This window comes from Chaetomium globosum, genomic scaffold, assembly GCF_000143365.1.
Source record: "Chaetomium globosum CBS 148.51 scaffold_3 genomic scaffold, whole genome shotgun sequence".
NCBI classification, from domain to species: Eukaryota; Fungi; Ascomycota; class Sordariomycetes; order Sordariales; family Chaetomiaceae; genus Chaetomium; species Chaetomium globosum.
Window position 1 is genome coordinate 1,307,669 of NT_165978.1, and position 25,355 is coordinate 1,333,023.

At 56.6% G+C, this 25,355-nt stretch overlaps 11 protein-coding genes across 11 annotated transcripts; 7 read left to right on the forward strand and 4 right to left on the reverse strand.

Moving 5' to 3' along the window:
• Positions 1 to 930: 930 nt before the first annotated feature.
• Positions 931 to 2,209, forward strand: CHGG_05710 (uncharacterized protein; the record flags this gene model as incomplete). The annotated part of the gene is made up of 2 exons (XM_001221804.1): positions 931 to 987; positions 1,130 to 2,209. The coding sequence occupies 2 exons, from the start codon at positions 931 to 933 to the stop codon at positions 2,207 to 2,209; spliced, it is 1,137 nt and encodes a 378-aa protein (XP_001221805.1).
• Positions 2,210 to 2,414: 205 nt separating this feature from the next.
• CHGG_05711 (uncharacterized protein) lies at positions 2,415 to 4,807 on the reverse strand (the record flags this gene model as incomplete). Its single annotated transcript, XM_001221805.1, has 3 exons — positions 2,415 to 2,797; positions 2,853 to 4,269; positions 4,373 to 4,807. 3 exons carry the CDS (start codon positions 4,805 to 4,807, stop codon positions 2,415 to 2,417), a joined length of 2,235 nt encoding a protein of 744 aa, XP_001221806.1.
• A 483-nt stretch (positions 4,808 to 5,290) lies between these two features.
• On the forward strand, positions 5,291 to 6,494 carry CHGG_05712 (cysteine synthase; the record flags this gene model as incomplete). The annotated part of the gene is made up of 2 exons (XM_001221806.1): positions 5,291 to 5,420; positions 5,497 to 6,494. 2 exons carry the CDS (start codon positions 5,291 to 5,293, stop codon positions 6,492 to 6,494), a joined length of 1,128 nt encoding a protein of 375 aa, XP_001221807.1.
• Positions 6,495 to 7,316: 822 nt separating this feature from the next.
• Positions 7,317 to 7,882, reverse strand: CHGG_05713 (uncharacterized protein; the record flags this gene model as incomplete). The annotated part of the gene is made up of 2 exons (XM_001221807.1): positions 7,317 to 7,666; positions 7,762 to 7,882. The coding sequence occupies 2 exons, from the start codon at positions 7,880 to 7,882 to the stop codon at positions 7,317 to 7,319; spliced, it is 471 nt and encodes a 156-aa protein (XP_001221808.1).
• Positions 7,883 to 8,132: 250 nt separating this feature from the next.
• CHGG_05714 (uncharacterized protein) lies at positions 8,133 to 8,965 on the forward strand (the record flags this gene model as incomplete). Its single annotated transcript, XM_001221808.1, has 2 exons — positions 8,133 to 8,295; positions 8,397 to 8,965. 2 exons carry the CDS (start codon positions 8,133 to 8,135, stop codon positions 8,963 to 8,965), a joined length of 732 nt encoding a protein of 243 aa, XP_001221809.1.
• A 3,411-nt stretch (positions 8,966 to 12,376) lies between these two features.
• CHGG_05715 (uncharacterized protein) lies at positions 12,377 to 15,160 on the forward strand (the record flags this gene model as incomplete). Its single annotated transcript, XM_001221809.1, has 4 exons — positions 12,377 to 12,473; positions 12,538 to 14,174; positions 14,230 to 14,543; positions 14,683 to 15,160. 4 exons carry the CDS (start codon positions 12,377 to 12,379, stop codon positions 15,158 to 15,160), a joined length of 2,526 nt encoding a protein of 841 aa, XP_001221810.1.
• Positions 15,161 to 15,852: 692 nt separating this feature from the next.
• On the reverse strand, positions 15,853 to 18,418 carry CHGG_05716 (uncharacterized protein; the record flags this gene model as incomplete). Its single annotated transcript, XM_001221810.1, has 2 exons — positions 15,853 to 16,785; positions 16,925 to 18,418. The coding sequence occupies 2 exons, from the start codon at positions 18,416 to 18,418 to the stop codon at positions 15,853 to 15,855; spliced, it is 2,427 nt and encodes an 808-aa protein (XP_001221811.1).
• A 595-nt stretch (positions 18,419 to 19,013) lies between these two features.
• On the forward strand, positions 19,014 to 19,442 carry CHGG_05717 (uncharacterized protein; the record flags this gene model as incomplete). Its single annotated transcript, XM_001221811.1, has 2 exons — positions 19,014 to 19,018; positions 19,070 to 19,442. 2 exons carry the CDS (start codon positions 19,014 to 19,016, stop codon positions 19,440 to 19,442), a joined length of 378 nt encoding a protein of 125 aa, XP_001221812.1.
• Positions 19,443 to 19,763: 321 nt separating this feature from the next.
• CHGG_05718 (uncharacterized protein) lies at positions 19,764 to 20,805 on the reverse strand (the record flags this gene model as incomplete). Its single annotated transcript, XM_001221812.1, has 4 exons — positions 19,764 to 20,094; positions 20,149 to 20,544; positions 20,647 to 20,698; positions 20,775 to 20,805. The coding sequence occupies 4 exons, from the start codon at positions 20,803 to 20,805 to the stop codon at positions 19,764 to 19,766; spliced, it is 810 nt and encodes a 269-aa protein (XP_001221813.1).
• A 904-nt stretch (positions 20,806 to 21,709) lies between these two features.
• Positions 21,710 to 23,436, forward strand: CHGG_05719 (uncharacterized protein; the record flags this gene model as incomplete). Its single annotated transcript, XM_001221813.1, has 2 exons — positions 21,710 to 23,335; positions 23,404 to 23,436. 2 exons carry the CDS (start codon positions 21,710 to 21,712, stop codon positions 23,434 to 23,436), a joined length of 1,659 nt encoding a protein of 552 aa, XP_001221814.1.
• Positions 23,437 to 24,738: 1,302 nt separating this feature from the next.
• CHGG_05720 (uncharacterized protein) lies at positions 24,739 to 25,003 on the forward strand (the record flags this gene model as incomplete). Its single annotated transcript, XM_001221814.1, has 2 exons — positions 24,739 to 24,912; positions 24,983 to 25,003. The coding sequence occupies 2 exons, from the start codon at positions 24,739 to 24,741 to the stop codon at positions 25,001 to 25,003; spliced, it is 195 nt and encodes a 64-aa protein (XP_001221815.1).
• Positions 25,004 to 25,355: the final 352 nt, after the last annotated feature.

The window sequence follows — 25,355 nt, forward strand, 5'->3', positions numbered from 1 at the left end:
AAAAACCGGGATCAGATTCGAGTATTTTGTTGTAATTTGTTTGGGTCAGTACTATTTATTTTGGATTTTGGCGCGCCGCCTTTGCTTTTCTAATCCCTGCCGCCGCTGTCTTTTTTAACCCACTTCGCTCCTTGTAATAGCACACCTTTCGCTTGTATCATGTTTTTTGGGCTATTGTTGTTGTTTTTTTGACTTCTGTTTCGCTTGTCCCGGATGGTCGTCGTCAGATCTGGTGGGTGGTGGGCGGTTGTGTGTAGTTGGGTAGGTAATTGGGTGACGGCTGAGGAGGACAAGATAGGAAGAGGAAGAAGGGGGATTCGGGTTTCTCGGCCATGACGAGGGTTGGTTGGTTCGAGAGATGGGGTGGCATTGCGGGGGTTAGCATGGAAAGGGATCTCATAGGATATCATAGCTGGGTGAGGACGGGGCATGGGTTGGCGCTATTGCCCGATCGTGGTTAGGTAGACAAGGAAAGGCAATCTCACTGCGTTTGTTTTATGCTTGTTCTTTGGTTGAGCTGCTGTGCCTAAGGTGATGATGTATGTGAGCCAAGCAGGCCTAATGAAGGCAGGCTACCTGCTCGGAGTCGATATGCTGGTGGTTTTCGGGTGAGAGGTGAGGCAGCCTGGGGAGTGATGATTAGTGGGCTTAGCTACGCCGCCTAGACACGACCGCGAGTATATTTTAACCTGGGGACATATGTTGGGAAAGAACTTGGCTTATTTGACTATTTATGTAGTTATCATCGTCATCAAAAAGGGGTCACGAGTTCGAGTTCCAACCCTAACCCCCAGTAAAAGTTCCTTCACGAGACTGTCCGACGCGACTTGCCAATTGACTTCGTCGCATCCCACCTTATCGCGTCGTCCGCAACTCGCAAGGTGCAACATTTCCTCCAAAACAACACGCACCACCACCACCACCACCACCATGGCGTCCAGATCCGACACAGAGCTCTTAACGGAGCATTTCGGTTACCCCCCCGTCGTACGTCCGCCCATCTCACACCCTATCCCATCCCTTTCTTCAACTCCCCCATACTACCCCCTCCCCGCCGTTCCGTTCCCCTCCGTCCTTACCCCCCAGCTCCAAACTAACCCCCCTCCCCCTCCCCCCCGCCCTCTCATAGAGCCTCCTCGACGAAATCATCAACTCCATCAACTTCCTCGCCGAACGCGCCCTCCACTCCATCGAGCAAGGCCTGCTCAACGCGCCCCCCGCCTCCCTCGGCTTCCGGCCCCCCAAGCCCTCCTCCCGCAGACCACCACCACCACCCAACGGCAGCGGCGATATGCAGTTGCTAGACGGCGAGACGGAGGAGGACGCCGCGGCGCGCCGCCACCGTGAGGAGGTGGAGTCGGGGACGCATCAGTTGGAGACGCTGTTGTGGGCGAGTATTGATAAGGATTTTGATCGGTTTGAGATTTATGTGATGCGCAATATTTTGTGTTTGCGGAAGGTGGAGATGGAGTGGTTGCGGTTGGGGCATTATGAGGGGTTGGTTTTTGAGGAGGGGCCGACGCCGTCGTCGTCCGGCGGGGGTGAGGGTGAAGGGGGAGGTGGTGGTGATGGGGGGGATGGGGATGGGGATGCGGCAAGGTTGAGTGTGGAGGGCGTGAATCGGCTGCGGAGGCGGTTGCAGGCTAGCCAGAGGCTGAATTGCATGCTGGTTGCGGAGCGGGCGCGGAATGCGGCGCTGTTGGGGGAGATGAGGCGGTTGGTTGGCGTGCTGCCCGGGTCGGGGGTCAAGTTGGAGCCCGAGCCCGAGCCTGTTCCCGCTGAGCACAAACCGCCTTTTGGGTTCCTACACGACAAGGGGGACCTCACCGAGGGCGATGCTGAGACGCCGCTTACGACGACGGCTGCGTTTTCGCTCTCGCAGTTGCAATCGCTGCGGGAGCTGTCGACGGCGTTGAGGGGGGTGATGGCGGGCTTGGCTGCGGGCGATGAGGACGAGGAGGATGGGGATGCGGGTGGGAAGGGCAAGAAGAGCTGGCGGAGGGAGAGGTTAGAGTATGTTGAGACAGCAACCAAGAAGCACCTAGAGAATGTGCGCGGACTGGAGCTCGGGAAAAACGGAGAGGTGATGGACGGGGAGTGGGATGGCGGTGGACCGAATCTAGAAAGGGGTGAGGTGGAGAGCCTGGAGCGGGTGGCTGGTATGCTCGGTGGCAATGGGGGACAACAAGACAAGATGGACGAGACTTGAACCGGGCTGAATTTTTTAACAATTATGGCGAAGCTAAAAGGAAGCCCACGAGACGATGGGGCGGGAAGGCGTTTGGGTTGTTTATCATGATACCAAGGGCGCGGTTGTAAAACCATATACGGGTTAACCATAGTTCATCCGTCAGTTCAACCCCAAGCTGGGGCAATTTATTCCATACATTTAAACCCACATGCAAGGGATACGACTACGTGCTAACAGCTTGAGGGGCAGTTGGTGCAGCCGTTTCGGGGGCCTGTGCCCCATCAATTGGCTCCAGCCTTGGCTCCTCCTCCCCGGCCTTGTCCTTTTCCTCGACTTTCGTATCAACGGCCTCGTTCGCGGGAGCCGAAGCTGGCTCAGCAGATTTCACCTCCTTGGACGGGTCTAAGAACCAGTCCGGCACTCCACGGGCCGCATAGTCTCCCCTACCAACCCAAGCCCCAACAAGGCGGCTCCACTTGTAATCACCGCGGTACACACGCTGGATCTCGCGGTAGGCGTAGTCGTTGTAGTACGGTAGGCCCGTCTTCGGATCCCTGTACTTGGCAGGATGATTCGTAATGACGCAAAGCGGTGGCGGCGCGGGTTCTGCAATATGTTAGTGACCATGCCCTCTGCCTTCAAAACAAGAGAAAACACTCACTGCCTAGTCTATTCATCTTCCTCCCGAACAAAATCTGCGTCTGCACCTGCTTGTCTTTGATCGCGAGGTTGTCAAAGTTCTGCAGGATAATGCAGCTACGCGTCACCTTTCCTTCGCGGACAGGGTCAGAAGCGGGGGCGGATGGTTCTTGTGGCGTATCAGGGGGTCTTGCGGACGGTGGGCATGATTTTGTTTGTGGCGTTTGCAGCGGTGTCATAGGGGTGGAAGGTGGTGGAGGAGCCGGGATCGTGATCTTGGGTTTTGGGGTTGATGCTGTTGGAGGGGTGGTTTGTTGTGGTGCGGCAGCAGCGGTTGGTGTGGATGGCGGCATAGACAAGGGTGAGGGGGTATGTGTAGTATTCGGAGCCGCAAGAAAAGGTTTGGCTCCGGCAGGGAAACCTAGCATGGGCATCTGTCCGCCGAAAGAATGCGAGAGCCCCGCAGGAGGCGCAAGAACGGGCGCTGCGAGGACGCCCGAGCTCGGCTTGCTCTCGGGTGGCGGTGGAATGGGAGGAGGGGCCATTGGTGCCGACGCTGGTGCTACGGTCGGTGATGGCGCTATAGGAACTGGTGTTGGCGCAGAAACCGGCATCGATGTAGAAATAGGTGCTGGTACTGAAGCTGGTGACGATGCAGAAACCGGTGCTACCGCAGGAACCGGTTCCAGTGCAGAGACAGGTCCTGGTGATGGGACAGGTGCAGGTGCTGGCGCTGGTCTAGAAACTGGCGCTGATTCGGAAACTGGTGGTGTTGGCGTCGGAGCGAGCGCTGACTCCGGCTCTATGGCTAGAGCTGGTGTTGATGTTGGCGGCGACGCCGTTGCCGGAGCCCCTTGTGCGGGATTAGCAGACAGCGGCTCGGGCGGACCAGGTGGTGCACTCGGTAAAGTTGGTGTGTCGGGCTGTTCTGTTTTAACGCCTGGCGTCTCGAGCGCCTTATCCCCCTCCCCCGACTTCTGCTCCGACTTCTCCACGGGGGTGGTGGGCTTCGATGCCTCGGCTTCTTTCGCCGCGAGAGCTGCCGCGACCGAAACCCTCTTCTTCCGCGGCGCTTTCTCCTCCATCGACACCAAGTTGCCAACATGCTTGTCCTGGCCCTCTTGTAGCTCCTGGATACCACTCCAGAACGTAACCACGGGCCCGTCGAGTTTGCGGCTGTGCAAGGCTGCAATCTTCCTCAACCGCTCCTCCTCCCTCTGCTTCTCGGCCTCCTCCCACCGATTAAGGCTCTTGGAGTTCTGCTTCTCGGTGATAGCAGCCTCAGCGAGGCGTTCTGCCTGAGTCATCGGGGGCTTCTTCTCTGCTTCGAGCTGCTTGGCCTTCTTCTCCATCCGCTCCACCTGTTTCCTCCTCCTGATCTCATCTGACACCATCTTCTGGTGCAGCTGCTGCTTGCTTATCTTGATCATTCCGGCGCTCTGAGGCGCGCGTCGGCAGGTCCGCCGGCGACGGGAGCCAGCTTGTCCTCTCCGACTTTTTCTTAGGTCGTGGCGGCCTGGCAGCTGGTTTTTCGATGCGGACCTTCTTCCTAAACTTGGCGGGTATGGCTTCCTGGGCTTTCCGTTTCCGCTCGGCTGTTCGTTTCTCCCGGGCCTGCCGCTCTAGTTCTTTCTCCCCTTCCATTTCGTCAGCATTTTCTTCCTTATCCTCCTCGTCAAAAGACGAATCCATCAACACGTCAGACGCGTCATCCTGGGCCTCGTCGCTGAACCCGGCATCGTCCTCGTCTTCGGCAAAGAGCAGTTCGAGATCGGAGTCTTCGGCGGCGGGCTCCTCGTTCGCGAGCATGGACTTCATACGATTCCCCGCCGTCGCCCGTTTCGCGCGTGATGTGACGAGCCATTCCACCTTCTGTGGCTCCTCAGCATCGCTGCCGGCATCGCTGCTGTTTGTGCTGTCGGCGTCGGATAGGTCGTCGGGGGAGGAGGATTTCCTCTCGTCTTCATCACTAGCCATTATCGCTCGAATTTTAAATCAAATTGCGAGTTGATAATATTGTAGTAACATACTCTGCTTTTGCTTGTTTGTGGTGTGCTGGGTGATGATGGCATTCGATGCCAAGAGCGAAACACGCTCACAACCAACTTGAAATTCCTACTTTAAATCGGTATCGGAGGAGCAGGTCGCGTGGCAGGGGTTGAGGATTGCCGGCGGCGCGCTAGAAAGAGCCTATGGACCAGCCAAAAAGAACCCCTGCTGAGCAACCCCTCGGGCGGGTTAGCGCCCAATTGCGCCATTAAAGAACCCCACTTCCCCGGTTCCATCCCGTTACATACATCGAATTGTTCTTCTCGACGGCGGGATCGGCCATTGTTGCCGCAACCTTCTTCCGGCACGGCCGAGGATTTTGAATTTGTGTCTCTCGCCTTCCCTCTCCCGTAGAGCACCCATAGGCGTCAATCCTCAGGCTTTCCTAGCACCGCGAACCCCCTGCCCGCCATGTTCCGCCACGGCGCCCGCAGCTTCGCGACAAGCGCACAGCGCCTGGCCGCCGCCGCCGTCGCCGAACCCTCACAGTACCTGATCGGAGTGTCTAAGGCGCAAGGGATCGCTAAGGGCTTGACAGGAGGTAACCAGATCCATGAACCTTCTCTTTGACACCCACCTCTTTTGGTTAGACAACAGCTAACTAACAACCTCACCAGCCATCGGCAACACCCCGCTCATCCGCCTCAACCACCTCTCCAACCAAACGGGCTGCGAAGTGCTCGGCAAAGCCGAGTTCATGAACCCAGGCGGCTCCGTCAAAGACCGGGCGGCACTCTATGTCGTCAAAGACGCCGAAGAACGCGGCCTCCTACAAGCAGGCGGCACGGTGGTGGAGGGCACGGCGGGCAACACGGGGATCGGGCTGGCGCACGTGTGCCGCAGCAAGGGGTACAAGCTGGTGATCTACATGCCGGACACGCAGTCGCAGGGCAAGATCGACCTGCTGCGGCTGCTGGGAGCCGAGGTGTATCCGGTGCCCGCGGTGGCCTTCGACAACCCGCAGAACTACAACCACCAGGCGCGGCGCCACGCCGAGCGCCTCGAGAACGCCGTGTGGACCAACCAGTTCGACAACGTCGCCAACCGCCGCGCCCACATCGAGACCACGGGGCCGGAGATCTGGCACCAGACCGCGGGCAAGGTCGACGCCTTCACGTGCGCGACCGGCACGGCCGGCACGCTGGCGGGGATCACGCGGTACCTGAAGGAGGCGTCTGGGGGAAGGGTGAAGAGTTTCTTGGCGGATCCGCCGGGGAGTGTGCTACACTCGTATATCAGCTCGGGGGGGAAGTTGATAGAGCGGACGGGGTCGAGCATCACCGAGGGGATCGGGCAGGGGCGCATCACGGACAATCTGGCGCCGGACCTGGAGCTGGTGGACGGGTCGCTGCACATCAGTGATGAGAAGAGCATCGAGATGGTGTATCGGTGCCTGGATGAGGAGGGGCTGTACCTGGGTGCGAGCTCAGCGCTGAACGTGGTCGCCGCCAAGGAGGTGGCTGAGAAGCTGGGCAAGGGACATACCGTGGTGACGGTGCTCGCTGACGGCGCGTACCGGTATGCTGATCGGTTGTTCTCGAGGAAGTGGCTCGAGACCAAAAACCTGCTGTCCGCCATCCCGGAGCATCTGCAAAAGTACATCGTCCTGCCATAGCCAGCGCCGCGCCTGGCCGCCTTCTGTTTACAAATACATAGATTATCTACAAATGTACATAGCCTCAGCCTAAACATCCAGACGCCCCAAACCCGTGTCGCTCATGCCGCTTCCCCGCCCTACGCCTTTTCCCCCGCCTCCTGCTCCCCTTGCTCCTGCGGGTTGAATATCGCGTTGTAGAGGGCGATGCCTCTGCCTTCCTTCTGCTCCACCGAACCCAGCGCGGTTTCGATCTCGGCCTTCACCGCGCCGGCCCGGTTCTGCAGCTGCTTGGCCAAATCGGGGTCCACAACTCTCGCCGCCAGCGCCAAGCCGTTCAGTACGGGCGCCGCATAAAACAGGAACGAGTTCCGGTCGAGGATATAGCGCATAGGGCCGTTCTTTTGGTACGACTCGTCCGGCTGGAGGTCCAGCAGCCCCTTGTTCTCGGGCCACAGCGTGACCAGCTCCTGGGCGTACTTGGCCACCTGGCCGTCGTCGTCCTTGTCGCCCTTGAGGTACACGGCCCGGGCAGCCGCCATGTGCAGCCGGGAGGCCAGGACCTGCGGGTCCCGGTAGAAGGGGAAGGCGCCCACGTCCTTGCCCTTGGGCAGGTGGCTCTCGTCGCTCTCGAGAATGTTGAGAATAAGGCGGACCTGCTTTAGTGCGGTTTTGGTTTTGACTTCGTCCCAGCCGCTGGTGATGGCTGGCTGCTGGAGGTATACGAGAAACTCGTTGATGATCCTGGAATTGTCGAGCTTGAAGCCCGTCCGATCGGCCGCTTTGATGCAGTCCATAATCAACTGAAGCTGTTTGAACTCGGCGGCCCGTCGGAGGAATATGCTATATTGGAATGAATCCAATTTGTGTCCCGCCCCTGACAACGCCTGCGAGGAGCGGCGGGATGTTGTGCAAGTCGGCCGGGGTACTGATGAGCTTGAAGGCCTCCCTCACTGTGTCGCGGCTGCTCGGGAGATCCCTCACCCGGCTCCTATAGCGGAACTTGTGGACCACACCGTCAATTTCCATGGTGATGGGATCATTCTGGAGGATGTGCTTGAGCTTTTCCTTGTAGATCTTCCTGCGTTGATCCGGGGCCAGGTATGTCGGCAGGATGACCATTGTCCGATAACGGTCGAGTAGTTCGGCTAGCTTAGTATTGGAGGACTCGCCGAAACTGAGGATGTGGGCGGCTACATCAGCAGGCATGTCAGGTTAGCAATGCTAAATCCCTTTCGAAATAAGTTCGCCATTCGAAGACGAAGGTGGGGGGGAGCAAATGACATACCTCGGAGTGCTGAAGAGGCGGACAGCCATCTATGTTGGGCGGCAATGCCGCTACTTATGGGGAGCCATGTCCTGCTACCCGCTGCTTGTAGGACATTGTGTCCTGTTTTTGAGAAGAACATGGCTCGGTGAGGAGGGTGCTCGATGTGGTGATGTGAGGATTTAATTCAGGTGGGATGGATTCGATCGATGTCGGCAGCAGCACGGCACCTTGAATTTTTAGTGGACCCCGCACCTTCCACAGCCAATTGGAGCAGGTCATTCGTCGAATCCCAAGACCCTCGAACATCGTTTGCACCTCGCCAGATCCAATTATCGAATTGTCGGCCGCTGCCCTGCTCGACGACCACCGCAGTTCGCACTTCCTCCGTTATGAACGTTGCGCCACTGGCAAGGCGGCCTTTGGGCTGTCTTAAGGCAAGCCTACGCCGGACGAGGCAACAAAAGTCCATGTTCACCCGGCACATGGCCTCTGAAGCAGCCCAGACGACGACGACGACGGCGACGAAGACACCACCACCAGAGCACGGTTTCTGTACGTTCCCCACCCCTTTTCTCTCCCCTCTCCCACATCTACACTCATATCAACACCCATATCCACACTCAGTTCTAACGATACTTCCCCTCCCCCTCCAGTCCGCCTCACCGACCGCAAGACCAAAACGCTCCGCTCCGCCTTCGCCGTCTACCCCTCCACGACAGTAGCCGGCGCCAACACGCTGGCGCCGCCGCCGGTCAACGCGCTGCAGGCGCTGCACGAGGCGCAGATCAAGCGGATGGACCCGACGGGGGCGCGGACGGCGCTGTTCGCCAAGACGCGCGAGGCGGCCAAGGTGGGCGACGTGCTGATGGTGACGCACCGGCGCGGCGGCGAGCCGTTCGCGGGCGTGTGCCTGTCGATCCGCCGCCGCGGCATCGACACGGCCATCCTGCTGCGCAACCACCTGGCCAAGGTCGGCGTCGAGATGTGGTTCAAGATCTACAACAAGAACGTCGCGGGCATCGAGGTCGTCAAGAGGCAGCGCAAGCGCGCCCGCAGGGCCCGCCTCACCTACATGCGCAAGCCCAAGCACGACTTTGGGAGTGTCGAGGATTTGGTCTTTGCCTGGAAGCGGTCGCGGAAGGTGTTCTCTACGGGCAAGCCTGCGGCCGGCGCGGCAAAGGCAAAGGCGAAAGGGAAGGGCGCGGCTGCGAAGAAGAAGTAGGTGTTTTTCGGTGCTGGGGGGGTGAGGGCGGTGTTACGGGATGGGGACCCCGGCCGTGTACAGATGTGTATACCATGTATAGAACTATCTACCCAAAATGGGATCGAAACCACCGCCCCAGCGAACTGAACAGAAGCAGAGACAAATCCCCCTGAGGCTACCTGATGTACAGGCATAAAGTCCAAAAATCTAAAAAGCAGTAAAATCACCAAGACACCTCCTCATCGGCCACCGCTGTGTTGACGATCTAGGGACTTTGGGTCTCATCTGGACCGGATTTGTAAACCAAACAAACAAGCACAAGCTCATGATCAGCGTTCGAACTAATGATTACAGAGCAAGCGATCCATCCAGTGGGAAAAGCGTTCTCAAACCTAATCCATAAATAGCATGTACCATGTGGTCTCTTCCCCACCCAGTTCCCCTCTCGAATACGTCCGAGACATAACTAGGCACGAGTGGGTGTGTGAGGAACTTGGCGTTAACTAATGCCTCGCCCACATTCAACCCCAAAAGTTTGGGGTTTCGGAAAAGCGTGGTCAAGCGTCTGTGGGGGGATGCCTCGTCTGGGTAATGATATGCTTGGTTGGCCGATCAAGAAGGCCTATATCGGAAGTGATGAAAATAACGCCCGCTATGGCGTCAGTATAGAACTCGTAGGACCAGGTTGAACATCATTGTTAAAGTATTTATTAGGTATGTACCTATGTACTGTTTTGAACTGTCACCCAAAGAGATGGGCCAACTGACACAAAGTATGATAACAGCCCGCTACGGGGCTGTCAGTGTTACTCCAAGCCTCCAATACCAACTCAAGCACCCCCGTGGTACATCCTCAACATCACACCAAAAGGGTGTTGGGTGGCTCCTCTGGCCAAAAAAGCCGAACTCGAAAGGGACCAAGAAATCAAGACGAGGGAGAAAGAAGTGAAATGAACCAAGAAAAGAGGAAGAAGCGAAGAAGACCAAGAAAAAGAAGAAGTAGAGAAAACCGAGTCAAATAAAAAATCGACTTGGGTTTCCGAATACCTTTCTTTTTCGTTCCTCCAGTCAAAAGTTTCGGTGGTCCCTGCACTTACTTAGAATTTGGCTTTCTTTGGGGTATGACAGTCGGGAACGCTGTGCCCCCCATTTGACGCGGGCCGGTGGTTGCATGCATGTACATGTCTGTAGCACCTGCTTCTTCGGCAACAAGTATACTAGACTTGATGCCGGCGACCGATAGAACCTTTCCCCTCATGCTGTCAGGAGAGAACGACCTAACTCAAAACAATCGAAAAGTACGCCATGTGGGGTGGGGGTGTGAAGAGAGGTACAGTGTAGTGGACACATCATAGGTACCACTCTTCTTTTTCCGTCTCAGCAGCAGTGCTGGACTCACCCATCCCGCGCCCCGATTCCGGCAACTGAAATCATAGCCAATGATCAACAAGCATTGTCACCATCTCGACACTCTGAAGCCTGGCATAGGTCGCGGGGATTTAATGACCCGACTTCCCGCGGCTTTCCCGGTGAGGCCTCACGACCCGCTCGCCTCCAAGGGGTAGTCGAAGTTCCGGGGCGCCCCGGGCCGTTATCATTGGAGACATTGTTTGGGAACCCCACACGGTCAGATCCCCAAAAACCCAAATGAGACAATAAGGATCCGCTGCAATTTCGGTGTGCGTGCCCGTGATCTGTCTCACTCGTGCCCACGCGGCTGGACGGACACAGCGCCGGTGGCTCGGATTGGATGGGATTCCGTTTTTTTCGTGGGATGAATGTTGTTGTGCGTTACGTAGTAGCAGGTCTGCGGAGGTCCCAACGGACAGGTATGTGGATGTACCTATGATTTAGCTCTGCTTCTGGAAACCCATCATACCACGAGGCAACAAGAAGCTAATTGGCCCATATGTGGTGCTTAGCGTTGGGTTCAAGTCATCTCTTGAAAAGAGATTCGGGAGGCTCCGAGTCGTGGGTGAGACCACTTTTTAAACGTCGACTTGGCGCATCTGGTTGGTTGAATCGGCATTTCCTCCCCCTTGGCATGCTTGTTGGGTTGCGTCAAGATCTGGATCCTGCAGGACCCCCCTGTTTCTCAGGTGCGGTGTGGTTGGTGGCTTGTTTCGAGCCGCTATTTTGGTACATTGAATGGTTGTGCCGTCTTTCGTTGTGCATGAGTGCGTTTCATTGAATAAAGGTGCAATACATACGCAGGACTGTCGTGTCACGGGTAAGACGACGTGCCTCCGGATACCCGGGACGATCCCAGAAGAGTCCGGGTCTGGAAGGGCCCTTGTAGCGTTTCGGGGCCACCGTACCTAGCCAAGACATTTAGTGGCGCTGCAGTCCGTCTTCTTTCGTGGGGATTTCTTTGGGGTGATGGTGGAGGCCCGCACAATCACATCTTTTCGTCGGGCCAAAGGGGGCACTTGCAGCCAGACCGCATGCAGAGCGAAATCGCGCACCACCGCAGGAAAGCAGAGAAGTGGTCCGACCGTCCCCAGCTTGGCAAAGAACATGGGCGTGCCATCACAGCCGTTCCCGGCGAGCCTGGTTCTCCTCAAATATTGCTCGGGTTTCCCACGTGCGAGCTCTCCGGGAATGTTTTGGAAGGAAATCCTTGAGCAGGGGTGGCACGGTTGGGTTCCGCTTTTGTTTCTCGCCAACAAGCTGGGCTGCTGAGCCGAGTTTCTTGGCACAGCCCTTGCCAGCCTTCGGACCCCACTCCTTGCTCACCTCAAGGAAAAGAATGGATCAAAGAGCCACTGCTGCACATGCATGCCTGCTGACCCTTGCACCGCCCACCTCGCCCACCTCGCCCACCTCTAACCGTCACAATAACTGCCCTGTAACGAGCAAATCTGAGAGAGAATTGAACGTCCGAGTCCTCCACATCCCAAACCCACCCGCTCCCGTCTTTCCCCAACCTACTTTTCGACCACACCCACCTTACACGGCATCGTCACCGCCAAATCACGATTGTTACCGTCTCGGCCCCCCATCTGCGATTACCGCCGCTCTTCCATCTGATTGAGTAACACTATCCCGGCTGCCAACTGCCTTAGGTCAGGTCAATATCTCCTCGGGGGCTTGTTACACCAACTTGCATTATCTCGACCACGCTTCGACGCTCTCCCCAACACACTTTCGTCTCTATCCTTCCACCATCCCCGACCAGCTGCGCACAAATATCGCCATCTTTCGCCGTCATGTCTGCGCCGTGCCGCAAACACAATTGATCCCTCCTGCTGTGCAGGGTGTGTACACATCTTTACAGAGAGTATCGCCGGTTGATCGCAACAACGACTAATTCGCCTGTCACATTCACCTGTCGCTCAGCTCGCTGATCTCAAGCGCTCTGCCCTCACATTCTTTTCGCTCTTTATCATATTTTCTCCCCCCCCTCTATTACCTAAACAGGCATTCACCATGGACCGGCTCAAGGATATGCTGGTTGGCCAGATTAAGGCTCTACGGCCGGCCTTCATATCCAAGCAGCCGCATTTCAACTTCATCTCGGCTCACTGTGAGTATTTCCAACACCCACGCCGCTTCGGTTCGAGGTAGGACAGCCCGCTCATGCTGTGTAGATTTCTATGTCATCGGTCTCGCGCTGGTCGGATCTGTCATCGTTTTTGGTGCTGGCAAAGGCAATATTGCCTACATCGATGCTTTGTTCTTGGCGAGCTGCACCACCACCCAGGCGGGTTTGAACACGGTCGACCTGAACATTCTCAACACCTTTCAGCAAATCGTCCTATATCTGTGGCCGATGCTGGCAAACCCCATCACCATCAACTCCTTTGTTGTCTTCCTCCGTCTGTACTGGTTTGAGAAGCGTTTCCAGCACATCGCGCGCGAAGCCCGCTTGAGAAGAGGCACTCTCTCTAAGGCCAAGTCGAAGGCGGGACTTGACAATGCCGACGCCGAGAAAGGCGTGAATGGTCGCAAAATCACCGTCATGCTCAACGGTGCCCGATCGCGAATCACCAACGACGGCATGCTGCTCGAAGGCAATCGGTCGCTGGCAAACGAGCAACGGCGTGTTCCCAGCCCACAGCCCCCGAATCAGACCAAGACAAATAGCCCCGATGAGACCTCGGAACCCCGCAAACCCGAGATCAAGTTCGCTCACACCCTTACCAAGAGTGATGGGTTGGGCGAGGACGCCGTCAAGCTTCCACCCGCGAGGTCTGACCACGAGCACATCGCCTTTCTTGAACGCCAACGGAAAGGGGATGACGAGGTGCTTCGGATCCCAAACCCGAGGGACGCTGAACGAGGCATGCTCCCGAAGCGTGTTGAGGCTGGAGACGACGAGGAACCCGATGTCGGTGACGCGCCTGCAGGAGCCTCCGCACCGACAGCTGCGGCCGACAACCGCCAGCAGGCCATCACCATCGAGGAACCTGACCGGAACAAGCTGCAGCAATCTGACTCAGATGAGCTTCTCGAGGATGCCAAAGCTGCTGCCCACGCTTTGTCGTTCCTCAAGCTGCGGAAACCTCGGTTCTTGAGCCGCACAAACAGCAAGTCTCACGGCACGGAAGCTGATTCGTCTGCCACCGCTACCGCCGCCAGGACCAGAAGCCGCAGGCAATCTTTCCAGTCCATGCGGACCGCCTTTTCGAGGGAGAAAGTCGAGGGTACACCGTACCTGAGCTGGGAGCCCACCATTGGCCGCAACTCCGCTTTTCCAGATCTAACTGAGGAGCAGAGAGAGGAGCTCGGAGGCATCGAGTACAGGTCTCTGAAAACCCTAGCCTTGGTTCTGACGGGCTACTTTTGGATCTACTCGGCCATCGGCGTCATAGGTCTGGTCCCTTGGATCTTAAACATGGACAGCTACGGAGAGATCGTTGACCAGGCTGGCGTGAGCCGGACTTGGTGGGCCTTCTTTACATCGAGCTCGGCTTTCATGGATCTGGGCTTCACCCTGACGCCCGACAGCATGAACTCGTTCAACACCGCCGTGTGGCCGCTGCTGCTGATGAGCTTCCTCATCGTCATCGGGAACACAGGGTTTCCCGTTATGCTCCGGTTCATCATCTGGGTCCTGTCTCACATCACCCCAGCCGGCACTGGTCTCTACGAGGAGCTGAGATTCCTGCTCGACCACCCTCGCCGATGCTTCACATTGCTTTTCCCTTCCGGCGCCACTTGGTGGCTCTTCTGGCTGCTCGTGATTATGAACGGCCTCGACGTCATGTTTTTTATTGTCCTCGATGTAAGTTCACGCTGAGTGGTTGTTGGTTGGCCATGGTCCTAACTCCTTCGTGCAGCTCGGAAAGGGACCTGTCGTCGATTTGCCCGCCGGCCTCAAAGTCCTCAATGGTCTTTTTGAAGCCGTTGCCACAAGAACCGCCGGCTTCTCCTGCGTCAACCTCGCTGCGCTTCACCCTGCTGTCCAATTTTCATACATGGTTATGATGTATATCTCTGTCTTCCCGATCGCCATCTCCGTCCGTCGCACGAACGTGTACGAGGAAAAGTCGCTGGGTGTCTATAGCTCGCACGACGTCGAAGAGCAACCTGGACAGTCTGACTTGTCCTACGTCGGGTCCCACGTGCGCCGGCAGCTGTCCTTCGACTTGTGGTACATCGTCATCGGTTTCTTCATCATCAACATCTCGCAGGAGCAATAGCTCATGGCCAACGACTTCTCTGTCTTCTCTGTTCTCTTCGAGATTGTCAGCGCCTACGAGCACGGTCGGTATGTCACTTGGCCACCCCAGCGTCAACGCGTCGTTGTGCTCGCAGTTCTCTGTCGTCGGCAAACTCGTCATTATCGCCATGATGGTCCGTGGCCGCCACCGCGATCTGCCCTACGGGCTCGACCGCGCTATCCTGCTCCCCAGCGAGGCGCTCAACGCCCGGGAAGCGGCTGATGCCGACGCTCGGATGGCCAGGATCCAATCCCACGCATCGGTCGCCACCGGCGGGCCGCGGGGCTCCAGTGTGGGCCGGCGCAAGAGCATGAACGGAGACCGCGGTAACATCCTCGCTTCGCTGTTGCACCCGGGCCCGGCCGTCCCCGTTGACCCCGTCATGACCGAGATCCACCGCACAAAGTCGACCGAACCCAACGACGAAGAGCTCGACTCCCACGCCACGCGCGTCACCTCGCGGCGCACAGAGCCCGGCGTCTCACGCCGGCACGACCCGGCTTTATACATACACCGGCCACGGACTTCGGCCGGGGAAGAGGACTGAGCCGGCTCAGCCCGTTCGGCGGTTTTCAGGGATACATATTCTGGCTTTCAAGGCGTTTTTTCTTTTCTGGGAGGACAGATCTGCTTCATGAATACAAAGCACTGCAATACGGTAATGGGGGTTTTGGAAAAAGAGAGTACGGGTTTTATAGATAGAAGTGGATGCATACTACTCGTTACCGATGCGGGAAGAACTGGGCGTTTTGTGGGTGGTGTATTGGATAGTATTAATATCGGGATAGGCAAGCATGGGCACAGGATGTTACACGGCTATAGACGTGATACCAGCAATATACGGGGAGGTGGTTTGCACTTTTGTATGTATTACCGCTCGCTCACTACCTAGTCTTGAGAGGAATGGTGTTGGTGCAATAACAGCTATCAGTCTCATTACTTGGTGACGGATGGCTGAGCTGCTTGATTCGCTCGCTCACCGACTGTTCGCAATTAATTCCTTATACTTTAGTGTCCAACCACTTTTTAAATTATTTGCCGTGGCGATGATCTGAGGTCTCCTGCCCAATCTATAAAACGCCAGTTTCGTCGATTTCAGAACCAAACCCGCCCCTATTTCATGTTGTTATACAAACAACCGCCAGCCATGTCTTCTAGCAACAAGGGTACCTGGTAGAGTACCATCCAATCTGTAGGTATGCACGTAGGCACGTAAAAGCAAAACCCCCTTCTTTCCCATCACCCCCTCGCGCGACTCTTCTCCTTCTCCCTCTGCAGCCCCTTGAAGAACTTGCTCTGCCCATCGCCACCCGCACCCTTCTTCCCTTTACCCTTGAGCGCCTTATTCGCCGCCTTGTTCTGCTCGATGTAGGCCATGTCCTGGCCGCCGGCGAGCTCGCTCAACATGCCGGCGGTGCGGCGGACGCCGTTCCCGGCTTTCCTTCCACCACCGCGGCCGGGCTTCCCGAACAGGTCGTCGGTCTCGACGTCGTCCTCGCCGCCGCGCTCGTTGTCGACGAGCGTGCGCTGTAGGAGTTCGCGGCTCTCGAGGGGGGTGGCGAAGGCCAGGTCGGGGGTCTTTTCGATGTTGGCGAGTTGGGTGATGACTTTGAAAGCGTAGCCTTGGTCGACGAGGAAGGCTTGGCGCTTGGAGGAGTAGTACATTTCTTGGGTGTCTTTGGAGACGAGGGAGTAGAAGAAGGCGTTGAATCCTTCGTCGTTACGGCGTTTAGCCCGGAGGATACGCCCCAGGCGCTGCGCCTCCTGACGACGGGAGCCGAAGTGCGATGAGATTTGGATGAGGCAAGTCGCCTCCGGGAGGTCGAGAGAGGTGTCGCCGATCTTGGAGAGGAAGAGGGTGTTGACCTCGGGATTGTGCTGGAAGTTCTCGAGCACTTGCATGCGCTCGTTCTGGGATGTGCCGCCGTAGATGAAGACCTTTTTGAGTTTGAGGGCGTACTGCTTCAGCGAGTAGAGCTCGTCCGAGAAGACGATGATCTTGTCGCCGCGAGCCTCGTGGTAATTGATGAGGTACTGGCAGGCCTGGAACTTCCGTGGGTTCATGGCGTAGAGGGTGCGTTTCATGCGGGCGTTGGCGCGTAGATACTCGTCGTAGAACTCGGTCGGCATGGGACACCAGACCTCGGCGCATTGTACCTTGGCGATGTGGCCCTTGTTGCGACAGTTCCATCCAGTTAGCCTCGTAGAGTTTGGGGCCGATAAGGAAGTTAAGGTGGGAAATTTTGTCATCTTCTCGGAGTAGTGTTGCCGTGAGCCCTAGTTTGGAGTGCGATTTAATGGATGAGATAACTCTCCTGAACATCTCGGCTGGAACGACGTGGACTTCGTCTAGGAGCATCAGACCCCATTCACGCCCCCTCAGAAAGTCCATCATCTTCTTCGAATCGTGGGAACGTTCTCGGCTGTTAGTAACCATCGAGTATGTGGTGACGATAATGCCCGTGCTACCCGAAAACTTCTGTTTGCTCTCGGCGGTGAAGATAGCAACATCATCCGGGTTGATATTGGACCACTTGAGGAACTCCTGGCGCCACTGTACAACAGACATAGAACTTGTACAGAGGACGATGACGCCCTTCTTGATTGTGCAAGCGGCCGTGATGCCGACTAGCGTCTTGCCCGCACCGCACGGTAGAACGATGATGCCGCTTTTCGCGCGACCATTACCAAACATCTTACTCAGGCTCTTTTCCTGGTAAGGACGGATTTGGGTGTTCGGGCGCAGGTCAATTTCGAGGTTCGGGTTTACGTCGTCATTTCTGAAGTCATATTCTTCCAGGATGGGGAAGCCTATGTCGAGACAGCGCTTTTGGACCGTCTCGACGTCGGCATCCGAAATCTCAAATGCATGGACGGCTTCTTTATCGTCATCGTCATCTTCTTCATTCAGGGCGTTGAAGAGGTCAGCCTCGTTGGAGGCATCCCCTCCCTCGCCGGGTTTCTTTTCGGCCTGCCTCAAATTGGCCTGGTGGACGCCAGCAGCATTTTGGGTCCCCGGGATGACGAGACCACCCATGGTGGGTGCATAGCTGGTTGTGATATCGCCGGACCCGTGGACGCGGAGTGACCCGATCACTTGGTCCTTTAGAAGGGTTTGTAATACCTCGGCGTCCACGCTCTCTACGAAGTATTTGTTGTGTTTGAGGACTAACTTCACCTTGCCGAAGCTCTTGGTGTGGTCTTCGATCTTCCTGCGGACGACATCGGGCAACGAGGTCTTCAAGAAACGCTCTAGCGTGTTGATTATGTCTCGCGGCCGCAAGCCCACTGACACGGCGGCGTACAGGCTGTGTGGTGTCAGGGCATACTCGTGCAGGAATGTAGGCCGAGACTTTGGTTCCGCGATTGTGATGAGGAAGTCAGTCGCCTGCTCGGCCAGCGGATTGAATCGTTCGAGAACGACCGTGCAGCTATCTGGATCGATCCACAGCGGCCGGTTCTGGTGGTCGGGTTTCAGCGGCAGATAGGAGAAGTCCCGCTTCTTGAATAACCGCGTCGCCGCATCAGCTCGCCTACCCCTGCCGGCCAGTTCGTCGTCTTGGCCCTGGAGGCGCTTGCCCTTAAAGGTAAACTTGTTGACGAAATCGTCAGCTTCCCTGGACAGCAACGCCTCGCGTTCCCTCTGGGCTTCGGTCACATCCTCATCGAAGTCATCATCGCCATCGGACATTATCGAGCTGTCGAGACTCCGCGGGGTCGCCGGGCCCGGGGTCGACATGGCAGACGCCCTTCCTGCTTTGGTCGCATTTCCCTGCCCCGGCGCCGCCTTTCGCTTCGGCGGCATCCTCACCGCGGTGTTGTGTCTTCAACCGGATTTGAACAAGTCGAGAAATATTTCACGATCGTAAAGGATTCCACCGCCTTCTTATGCGCGCGGTCGAAGATGGCCGGGGGTGAGTGATGGTGGGGTCGAGGCCAATGTCGATGGCGGAAACAATGAAGGCGAGCCTCGAGGTTGGAGCGGAAGTCGCTGGTGGTGGTAGCCTTGAAGTCAGTGCCTTGAAGTTCAGTCAATTGATTGCCTGGCCTCTGGAATGACTTAGTAATTATGGGTCCGGTTCCATCGAATATTGCCCCACATCAACTTTTTGGCCTGCCGAGACCCCGCCACAAGCGAAGACCGGCAAGTCTGGCCCGGGGGTTCAGATTCACCGACTTCCAACTCCCTATGACAGCAAAGGCAACACCAAGAATTCGAGTTTCTGTTTCTACAGTGCACACCAGCTATTGTATACAGCAACACCACTTTCATAATGTGGTATGTTTATCCTCTCAAGCCAAGTTCGAGCCTTGCCTTGTCTCATTTTCGAAGCTAACAACCCCCCCCCCCCTTCTATTAGTAAATACATCCTCAACGCCCAAGTCTCGGTCCGGTCACCATGTTGTGAGTTCACCCCCTTCTCCCCTTTCCCCCCTTCACACACCCCAAACCCAGGGAAACACCCCCTCCCAACCACCCCTTCCACTCACACACACCCCCAGGCCGCAAATGGTTCGACTGCCCCGAATGCCACGCCGAGCAAGAGTCGCACCCGCTGCTCCAACGATTCGAGATGATCTTCGCGTGCAAGAAGTGCCGCAAGTGCTTCCGCAAGGACGCGCAAGAGTTCGAGGAGGCGGACGAGTACTGCCCGCACTGCGACAACCACTTCGTGCTGGACGCGCTCACGCCCAAGGCGGCCATCAGCGTCGAGGGCGCCGACGTGCGCGTCGACAGCCGCATGATCAAGGACGAGCGCGAGAAGGCCAAGGACGGGGAGCGCGTGACTGTGTTTGATCCTGATCGGGAGGCGGATAAGCTGGGTTGAGGTTTTGGGAGGAGGTGGGGGAGATGTTGAGGGAATCCGGAAGAGGCTGGGGGGGAGGGGGAGTGGGCATTGTGCCGCTGTGCTTTGAGCGTGTGGGATTTTTGGTACTTTAATGAGAATACCCGCGGACTTGGGCGTAAAGAATAGAGATGAGAGCTCTGGGGCGCGGGGCAACACCAAAAGCATATCATTTTCACCGTGGTCGCGTTCATGGTATGGCCTTATAGAAAAGGGTTTTGGCTCTTCTTTTTTGGTGCCTGCCGTTTATCTCATGCGCAAGTCCAAGTTCTGGCCCTCCTGACACCGCCCCGCCACTACTGCTCACTGGACTCCCCCTGAGTGCCCCGCGTCAGAATGGCGGCGGCACCCGTCCCAGGGGTTCCTGCCACGTCTTCTTCTTAGCCGCCTCCTTCCCTGCTTCTCCTGCTCAATGTTCTTGACGTAGTTCTCAATGTCCTCGACCGGCAGCATCTCGACCGGCTTGCCTGGCGCCATGATGGCGATCTCGATGTTCTTGGCGCCTGTCTGTACCACCTCCAACAGCGACTTGAAGGCGAGCCGTACGGTCGCCTCCCGGTCCATGTCCTCCTTGTAGTTGCGCTCCAGGAACTCGCGAACCGTCTTGCTCGATCGGCCGATGGCGTTGGCTTTCCTGTAGCTGGCGTCAGCCTGTAAAATATCCTCTAACCGTTATGCCCGGGCTTACCATGCAGAGTAAATGCCCGAGGGCTCCGTCTGGTAGAGTCGGGGTTGCTCGCTCCCTTTGTCGAAGCCGACGACCAGGGTGCTAATGCCGAAGGGCCGGACACCACCGCTCTGAGTGTACCGCTGCTGCACGCCGGCAACGTATTTGGTAATGTACTCAATCGTAACAGGGTCTTCGAGGTTGAGGCGGTGCGACTGGGCTTCTAACCGCGCCTTGTCGACCAGGATGCGGGCGTCCGCGTTGAGGCCGGCGAAGGCGAGGCAAACATGGGTATCGAGGAGACCGATCTTGGAGGGAGTGATACGTGTGTCTTGTAGCTTCATGGCTGATCGCTTCTCACAACCCAGCACTACCACATCCGTTCCCTTGACGCCGACGGCGCAGGTACCTATATGGCTGTCAGAGGCGGGGTGACGGCGCTAGTGGGGGACGGTGACGGCGTACCTCTCTTAACAGCTTCGCCCGCATACTCGACTTGAAAGACGTGTCCATCGGGACTAGGGAAAGTTAGCGGCTCGTTGTTCGGTTTTTCGGAGCGATGATGACGGACCTAAACACTGAAGGCAAGCTGGGTTAGCGATGGTGGGATAGCTGTGGAGCTGCGAACAGCGCCCAAGGTAACTCACCTGAAAGAGCTCTGTCGTATCCCGAAGCCATGGTGGACGAGTTTCAATCGTAGATATAGCACGCCGCAATAAGGTCCAATTATTCGGAACGGGAGCTTCGCTGTGCGTGCGAAAGGGCAAGATGCTGTGGCTTTGGGTGTGATCGTGGTTGGTGGTCGTTGCTTGGAGATGCAGCGCAGCGCAGGCTGCCACAGCTGTGACGACGGGCTCAAGGCTGCCAAGGAGCTCGCCCCCAGCTGGGCTGACCCCACCTGATCCTTCTAGCCAATCATCTAGTACCACTGCTTCAGCCGTGTCGTTCCTTGCACTTCAACGCCATCGCCGTCTTCGAATTTGGTTTGTCTATTTGTCTACTCCTGTAGGAAACTATATAACACTAAAACACTTTCCTTCGATGGTACGAGTTCAACGGCTGGTGGGAATATAGCGTTAACAGTAAAGCTGAAGCTGGAATGAAGAAAGAAAGTGCCAACGGCAATCTTGTAGTTTTGTTTCTACCTCTGAACGTTTCTTCTCGCGGTCGAGTTTAAAGTTTCAACCCGCTGATATATTACATCCTTTGCGACGCTTTTCTTCCTTCTACGTAAGAGGTTGCGGCCCAGAACACGGCAGCTTGGGGCAACAGAAAAAGAACAATGTTGAAGACTCTAGGCTGGGGGTTAGGGTTAAATGCGTTGATCGGGCAGTTCATGACAGGTGACAGTCGGGTATCACCAGCTGCCATATCGCTGTAACACAAATTGAGCCTGTCGCCGGTGTCGCTGCTTCCGTGAGCTCATTTACAACTCATTGTCTTTTACTTTTTTTTTTCTCCAGCCTCCTAAAATCAGTCGGTAACTGTTCCGCCATTTTCAATTGGCCTTGGCTGGACGTATCTGTATAATATCCAACCTTTACTATTTTATTTTATTTTATTTTGGCAACCGGTCGTGACCATGGCCGCCCGCCAACAGATGGCTCCGGTGCTGAGGAGGTTGAGATTGCCGAATGCCCCAACAAATCTCGGCAGGCAAGCCTCCCTGCAGCAGTCACTCTCACGCTCCGTTCGCTGCTTCAGTAACTCTTCACCCCAGCGGTTCCAGAGGACGGCCCCTGCAGCTGCTGTTCAGAGCAAGTTCACCAGCGAGTCATACCCGGACATCAAGCGGGACAACCGCTTTGCCCAGCTCACCGAGGAGCATGTGACCTACTTCCGAGAGCTACTCGGCAGTGAGTCGGCTGTCATTGATGGCGTGACAAGCTCCGACGCCGCCGACGACATCGAGCCCTTCAACAGTGACTGGATGCGCAAGTACCGTGGTCACTGCAAGCTGGTGCTCAAGCCCGCCTCGACCGAGGAAGTCAGCAAGATTCTCAAGTACTGCAACGACAAGATGTTGGCTGTCGTTCCACAGGGCGGAAACACGGGCTTAGTCGGCGGTTCGGTGCCGGTGTTCGATGAGATCGTCATCAACATGAGCCGTATGAGCCAGATTCTTGAATTTGACGACGTCAGCGGCACGCTGGTGGCCGAAGCTGGATGTATCCTCGAGGTCGCCGACCAGTTCTTGGCCGAAAAGGGGTATATCTTTCCCCTAGATCTTGGCGCGAAAGGTTCCTGCCAGATTGGAGGCAATGTCTCAACCAATGCTGGCGGTCTGCGGCTACTCCGGTATGGGAGCCTCCACGGCACAGTCCTAGGGATAGAGGCTGTGCTCGCTGATGGCACTGTTGTCGATGATCTGTGCAAGCTCCGCAAGAACAACACGGGCTACGATCTGAAGCAGCTGTTCATCGGTGCTGAAGGTACCATTGGCATCATCACCAAGGTCTCCATCCAGTGCCCACAGCGCTCCCCGGCACAAAACGTGGCTTTCTTTGGTCTGGAGTCTTTTGACCAGGTCCAACTGGCCTTCCGCGAGGCCAAGGGTCAGTTGTCCGAAATCCTATCAGCTTTCGAGCTTATGGACGAGGGCAGCCAAGCGCTAGTCCGCCAGGTCACCAACAACAAGCGGCCGCTGGAAGACAAGTATCCGTTCTACTGCCTGATTGAGACGAGTGGCTCCAACGCCGACCATGACAGCGAGAAGCTACAGGCTTTCCTCGAGGACGTCATGGAGAAGGGGATTGTTGTGGACGGAACCCTCGCGCAGGATGAGACGCAAATCAAGGCCCTGTGGGCTTGGCGCGAGGGCATCACGGAAGCGCTGAGCCACCTTGGCGGCACGTACAAGTACGACGTCTCCATCCCCCTGAAGGAGCTGTACCAGCTGGTCGAGGACACGCGCGCTCGGGTCGACGCCGCCGGCCTGCTCGGCGACACCGAGGAGTTCCCTGTCCGTGCCGTGGTTGGGTATGGGCACATGGGAGACGCGAACTTGCACCTCAACGTTTCAACCAGACGGTTTGACGAGAGGGTCGAGAAAGTACTCGAGCCCTTTGTCTATGAGTGGATTGCCGAGCGTCAGGGCAGCATCAGCGCCGAGCATGGTCTGGGTGTCATGAAGAAGAAGTTCATCGGATACAGCCGTAACCCGACTATGGTTGGATTGATGAGGAACATCAAAACCACGCTTGATCCGGTAAGCCCGCCTATTCTTCTCCTCCGTATCTATTGCGTGCTTTGAGCTCATAGCTGACAATGTCGCAGAACGGCATTCTTAACCCCTACAAGTATCTTTAAAATTGGCATACCACTCAAGGTTTACCAACAACAACCACCTGCCATCCACTCGTGTCTGATCCTGATTTGCCACACTCCAAGTGTATATATACCCCATACATTATTGTACATACATAGCCAACGATGCCGTTGATTTCCCACCCTCCGGCTGGTCAACAACCTTCGATCATTTCGATCTCCTTTCCCGTCCGTTAACCTCGACCGAACGAGGCAGCCCAACGGCGTGTGGCTGACCGCAATTCCGGGAAGCGGCTGGCTTGCGCTTGCGGTCCGGTCCGTAACATGGGTTACTCAGCAAACAGCGTCTCGTGCACTCTGTTCATGATTTCTCACTGCCCACCGCTAGTTAAGGCGTTCCATTGGACGGGTTGCGAAGATTACACGAATGAGGGTCTCGCTCTCCTCTGTGCCGCATGCCCCAATCGTGCCCCGGCCAATCCGCACGCTCAACGCAGCAGCGAGCTTACCCCCCTGTTTGACTAGCCGGCTAAAACTAGCTGCAGGCGGAGCCCCTGGTTCTCCAGCTCGCTCCCTCAGCCCTATGGTAGGGCTTACTAGGAGCGCCGAGGCACGCTTTCTTCGCGCCCTGCTACCTACCTAGCCTTGTTTTGGCAGACTTCCCCCGGAGCTCATTTGGAATCCCCATTCAGCTCTCCATCCTAAAGATGGCTGTTCCACCCCCCAAAGCCATCTCCTGCGCTTTCTCCATGCAGTCATGGCGGGGCCATGCTCAAAGTCCCCAAAATACTAAAACGGCACTCACCCCCGGCAACATGGGAGAACCGGAGCTCGGAAGTCAGTAGGCGTCACCACTGGTCCTGTTCCGGCGGGTACCATGACGCACTCCGTAGTATAAGCGCGAGGCCTCAGCCGGCTAGCTAGGGGCTGTCAACGTAATACTGCATTGCTCTACGGTTTCATGGAAGACCTCGTCCACTATGTGGAGATAGGACGCGCTTGGCTCCAGGAGCTCGTAACATCTCCATGGTTCAAGAGGACACCTGCGTGTTTTGATCATATATTTTCTTGCCGGGCGTAACCCGTCATCTCTTACTTGCTTGGCGGACCTGGTCTAATTCCAAGGTCGTCTCATATGGTGACCGCTAGGATCGTCAGCAACCACTACTCAACGCAATCACCGCCGGCCAGGATTAACTGCAACCCCTATTGCATGGTCTTCCGGCCTGTAGCGGCTCCTGCTCGGATACAAAGAGCGGCTTGTTTCCCAAAGTCTCTCCCACGTCAACCGTCGCTAGACACTCGATCACGAAAACCTATAGTCGATTCTCAACTTGATACATTATGGGTAAGGACGTTCTCTTGTCTCTGGAAAACCTTTCCCCTTGTCCTTGGATGCCCAGCTTGTTTGCCAGTGGACCACCAACCGAGCTTGCCACATCAGGAGATAACTTGCGAAACCACATCACTAATCGAGACACAAAGTGGGCGTTCCGGGCAAATACAAAGGCTGCGAGAGTAAGTCATGCTCCCCGCAAAACATACCATCTCTGTCCCTTGGACTAGCAAACTAACGTTCTCCTTCTAGCCTGCCGTCTTCGTCGAGTAAAGGTACGTCAAAACATGATACACACAACCCAAACGACCAGCGCCACAAACAACCGGGCCCAGACCAACACAACTCACACCGCTACTCCTTTCCAGTGCGACAACCAACGGCCCTACTGCCGAAAATGTTTGGTACGTCCAAGCCCGCCCCCTTCTATTGTCCCCTTCCGAGCCCACGGAAGCTTCCCGCACCTTCCGGCACCTCCGAAACCACCCTCCCCTCCCCAGCCAACTGAGCACGCTTCCGCTGAGACACCCCCCCAACTCCCCAAACCCATCCCTCCCACTCCCAATCCCAATCCCCGCCCAAAGGAAACAGAGACAACCACCACAGAACCCCCCCCCCCCCCCCC